The sequence below is a fragment of the Nematolebias whitei genome, chromosome 7, assembly GCF_014905685.2.
Source record: "Nematolebias whitei isolate Nwh7 chromosome 7, NemWhi1, whole genome shotgun sequence".
NCBI classification, from domain to species: Eukaryota; Metazoa; Chordata; class Actinopteri; order Cyprinodontiformes; family Rivulidae; genus Nematolebias; species Nematolebias whitei.
The window spans coordinates 51,691,643-51,695,901 of NC_056504.1; the positions used below are offsets into that span (position 1 = coordinate 51,691,643).

The 4,259-nt window shown below is 44.7% G+C and overlaps 1 protein-coding gene across 1 annotated transcript in view; it reads right to left on the reverse strand.

Annotated features, from left to right (window-relative positions):
• rims4 (regulating synaptic membrane exocytosis 4) overlaps positions 1-4,259 on the reverse strand; it is a 171,047-nt gene that overhangs the window by 15,678 nt on the left and 151,110 nt on the right. Inside the window, exon 2 of the mRNA XM_037679038.1 lies at positions 1,976-2,120. Coding sequence (XP_037534966.1) covers positions 1,976-2,120 — 145 coding nt within the window. The remainder of the gene's footprint in view (positions 1-1,975; positions 2,121-4,259) is intronic.

Sequence of the window (4,259 nt, forward strand, 5' to 3'; positions counted from 1 at the left end):
GCAGCTGATCACATGACCTGAGGAGCAGCTGATCACATGACCTGAGGGATCCAGAGGGTGTGTATGGATGCAGCTGCTTGGACAGATGGAGCAGGGCCAGTCCATTAAGAGCTTTAAAAACAAATAAAATAATTTAAAATGAATCCTGGAATGTCTGGGCAGCCAGTGCAGGGAGGATAAAACAGGAGAGACGTGGTCAAAGCTTCAGTTAAAAGCCGTGCAGCAGCGTTCTGGACCCTCTGACGCAGAGAGACACACGAGTCACTGGTTCCTGTAGAGTGTTACAGTCGTCCAGCTGAGAGGTCACAAAGACCTGAACTACTGTTTGAAACGCTGCTGAGAAAGAATCAGCTTCACTTCAGCTGCCTCAGATGGAACAAACTGGTTTTAACTGCTCTGACGTGGGTTTTAGTCCAGCATCAACTTTGCATTGGATTAGTAGAAAACCAATGAAGTGGATGTCATTACTTACTTTTATTGTGCTGAAGTGAAGCCAAACTGTATTTTCTACGTATTTTTTTATTTTATTTCATTCTCACGCTCAAGTCGGACTCATGCGCAGGTGACACTGAGTGTAGTTCAGTTACAGAGGCTGTCCAAAGTAAACCAGCAAAATAAATCAAACCAAAAACACTTTCTCAAATGAACTCAGAATCAGAATAAACTTTATTGGCATTGCACCGAGATACAACAGACGCCTTTCTGTCTTCTGTCTGTCTATAATTAAAAGTGAGCCATGCAAATTTACGTAGTTCTTGTTATTCAGTACCCCTGAAGAAGCTCTCAGGGCCCCTGGTTTATCCATGCATCTATTCTGATTCTAAAAGACACGGCAGGAACAGGTTTATGGGAATTTGATCAAGTTTAGCACAATGTTTAGTTTTTAACACATTTAACTTTGAAGGGAGAGGTCAAGACTTCTGTGGTCTGAGTATCTTAAACTTTAAACAAATATAGAACAGGATGAGCTGAGGTCAGGTAATTTAAACTACGATGTTCGCCGATGACAACCACGGTAGTGAGAGTAGGGAGCAGGTGGAAGAGAGCCTGGGGAGGTGGAGGTTGTCTCTGCATAGAATAGGAGTGAAAGTCAGTAGAAGTGAGACAGAATTCATGAATGTGAGAGAGCGGGAGACAGGTGGAACAACTGAAGCTGCAAGAAGTGGATGAGTTTCAGTTCCCGGGTCGATGATCCAAACTACGAAGAGACAAATGTCCGGGTGATTTGTTGTAGAAGGACTGAGACTATAATTAACCCCTGAAGAAGCTCTGTCTCATAAAGGTAGGGGACACTGGTTTAGTAGTTCCACACTATTGTCACTGAAGTCACTGAGTTTGACTTGTCTTTAGATGAATAAAAGAATTGCACAAATATGAGTCCTGGACTTGTATTCTCATCTGAATGTACCTCCTCAGAACTGGGGGCTGGATGTAGGAACTTCACAGTTACATCTTAAAGTAAATCACAGCCCAGTCCAAATAATTTCCACGCACTAAAACGTCTAGAAAAACTTGTTAAAATGTTCTGTTTGGAAAGTGAGACACGAGATCACGGAGATCTGCTGATTGCTCAAATCAAGTTCTTCAGCTGACGAGGTCTCATGAGACGTGACCGGTCCTGCTGTCTCCAACAACAATTTCTCTCCATCAAATCAAAAAGCATCAAAATGTGCAGCAGCTTCGTTCCTTAGGCAACAAAGCTGCTAAAACCTCGAGGACCTTCATGAGCTCACCGCTCGTTCCTCAGATCTTTCTCAGAACAAAAATGTACATAAAAAACTAAAATCTAAGATTTTGATGCCGTAACGACAATAAATCCTTTCTGTCCTTTATTCTGAAATGTGCTGTTAGATGTTGGCCCATTGAAGCAATAAACAGTGCATGAAGGCAAATGAAGCTAAATGAATTCATAGAATGGATCTGAATGTGTAGATTTATTGTCAGTTTGTGTTGAGCAGCAGTGAAATGAACTCACTTCCCCTCAGAGCCGTAGCTGTTCATGCTGTCCTCGATGGACTCGTGGCTGGCCTGGCGGACGGTCCGACTGGGCATCTCCACAGCCAAACCCGTCTCTGTGCTCCTCTGGATGGCTCCCTTCAGCTTCCTGCCATCGGTATCCACTGCAGGAGACAGACACAAAGAGGCTAAATGAAGCTGCCGTGCACGAGAGAACAGCTCAGACGTAAGGGACGGTGAGAACAAGCGTCAAGGATTCAAGCAATACAAAAACCAGGAGAGAGTATCTCGGTGTCTGCACTCTTCGCTTGTTGCTGTTGGTTTAGGGACCGATCGGTGCAGAAGAAATGAGAAGTCACTTAAACAAAGACACGGGAGAAAAGCATCCGATCCGTCCGAACATCAGGACAGAACACGAGACCAATGAGGTGCACGTCAGACCTCTGGACTTATCGACCTTTGGTTTGTTTGGACAGGATGCAGATTGTTCCTACAAGTGATTCTGTGGTGGTTTAATTAAGAGAATTCATTCTGAAGGCTCAAAAGAACCTGAAAAAACTTAAAAGGGGTTTAAAAAAAAAACTAAATCAACCGGAGTTTCATTCTGAAGCTGAAGTCGCTCTGCTTCCCATCCGGCTTTCTCCATTAAAACATGTCTGACGTGGAGCTCGCAGCTTTCAAGCCTGGTCGTCAGCTTCAGAATAAAAGTCGGGTTGTTTTTGTTTTTGAACCCGTTTCTGGATCGATCTCGACCCGGAGGAGCGAGAAGCTGAAAAAAGTTCACAGACAGCGAGACACAGATGAGAGTTGAACTTATTATCATGCAATCACTGAAAAAAGGCTTTAGGAAACCTGGCACACACACACATGCACGCGCACACACACACACTGAAGTACAACAGTAAAAGTTAGTTCTGCGATTATTAAAGCGTGACCCAGAATGCTGCTATTTCCATCATGTCCATGTGGGACGGACCGCTCGCAGATCTGGGTTACTTCTGCCTTCTCTCTCTCTTTCTATATAATCTGTTAATCTGTTAAATCACAAACAAATAACCATGAATTAACTCATGTCAGATTAAGTCCTGATAACGGAGCTACAGGTGAAACTGTATTTTTAATTTTTACTGCAGGGATTTTATTGTAGATTCTTGGTTTCATGAAGTTTTGTCCTCATGTTTTCAATATTTTATCATTAACTTCTCACAGACTCTCCCACTGGTACATGTTCATCTTTAAATCACTTCCTGGTCTGCTGCCTTCATACATCTCCTCCTACATGTCTCTGTGTGAGTGCAGCTACAGCGTGCGCTCTCAGGACATCATTACCTGCAGTGTTCCCTCAGTGAGGACTGAACTAGACAAAAGGACCTTCTCCTACTCTGCTCCTGTTTCCTGGAATATCTTGTAAAAAGATCTGAAGCTCTCGACCTTTGACCTCTCTAAGTGGCTTCAAACATCTGTTCAGTTCCTGGAAAAACCAACGCAGACATGTTCCTGTTTTCAGTTTTCTACAGCGCCTTATAATCTTGCTGTTTTATTGCTACTTTGCCTTTTGATTGTCACTTGGGTTGATATTTTAGTTTAACTTGTTTAAAAAATTTAATTTGTACGCATCCTTTATGATTATCTATTGTTGTCATCTTTCTTTGTTAAATCAGGTCTCTCTTGTAAACGAGTCCCCGAGGCTCAGTGGGACCAACCTGTAGAAATAAAGGTTGAATGAAACTATTTTCACTTTGCTCTTCATGCTTCAGGCCAACACTGAACCACGACAGTTAGAGGACAGAGAGACGGCTGCAGTCGGTGCAGGAGCTCATGAGGGACACACATTTAGAGCGTGGAACGAGTCGCTGAGGCTGCCTCATCCTGTCTGACCTGATTCTGCTTTCTGTCTCCGGCCGCGGCGTTCGAGCTCAAACAGCTTGTTTTTGGCGTCGTGGCTCACTGAGGCGGTTCTTTCAAATCAAACTTGTTCAAAACATTTTGAATTCAGGAACCTCCTCTGCAGCTGCAGGAAACAGGCTTTTACTGAACGCAGCAACTTGATTCTTGCAACAAATGTTAACATTGATCATGCCTGTCGGAGGGAATGCTGCGGCCTAAAAGGCTCGTGGTGCCGCTGACCTGAACAAACTCGTGCAAACTGACGGAGCAGTGGGTCGGGTGGAGCAGTGGGTCGGGTGGAGGAGTGGGTCGGGTGGAGCAGTGGGTCAGGTGGAGCAGTGGGTCGGGGGGAGCAGTGGGTCGGGTGGAGCAGTGGGTCGGGTGGAGCAGTGGGTCGGGGGGAGCAGTGGGTCGGG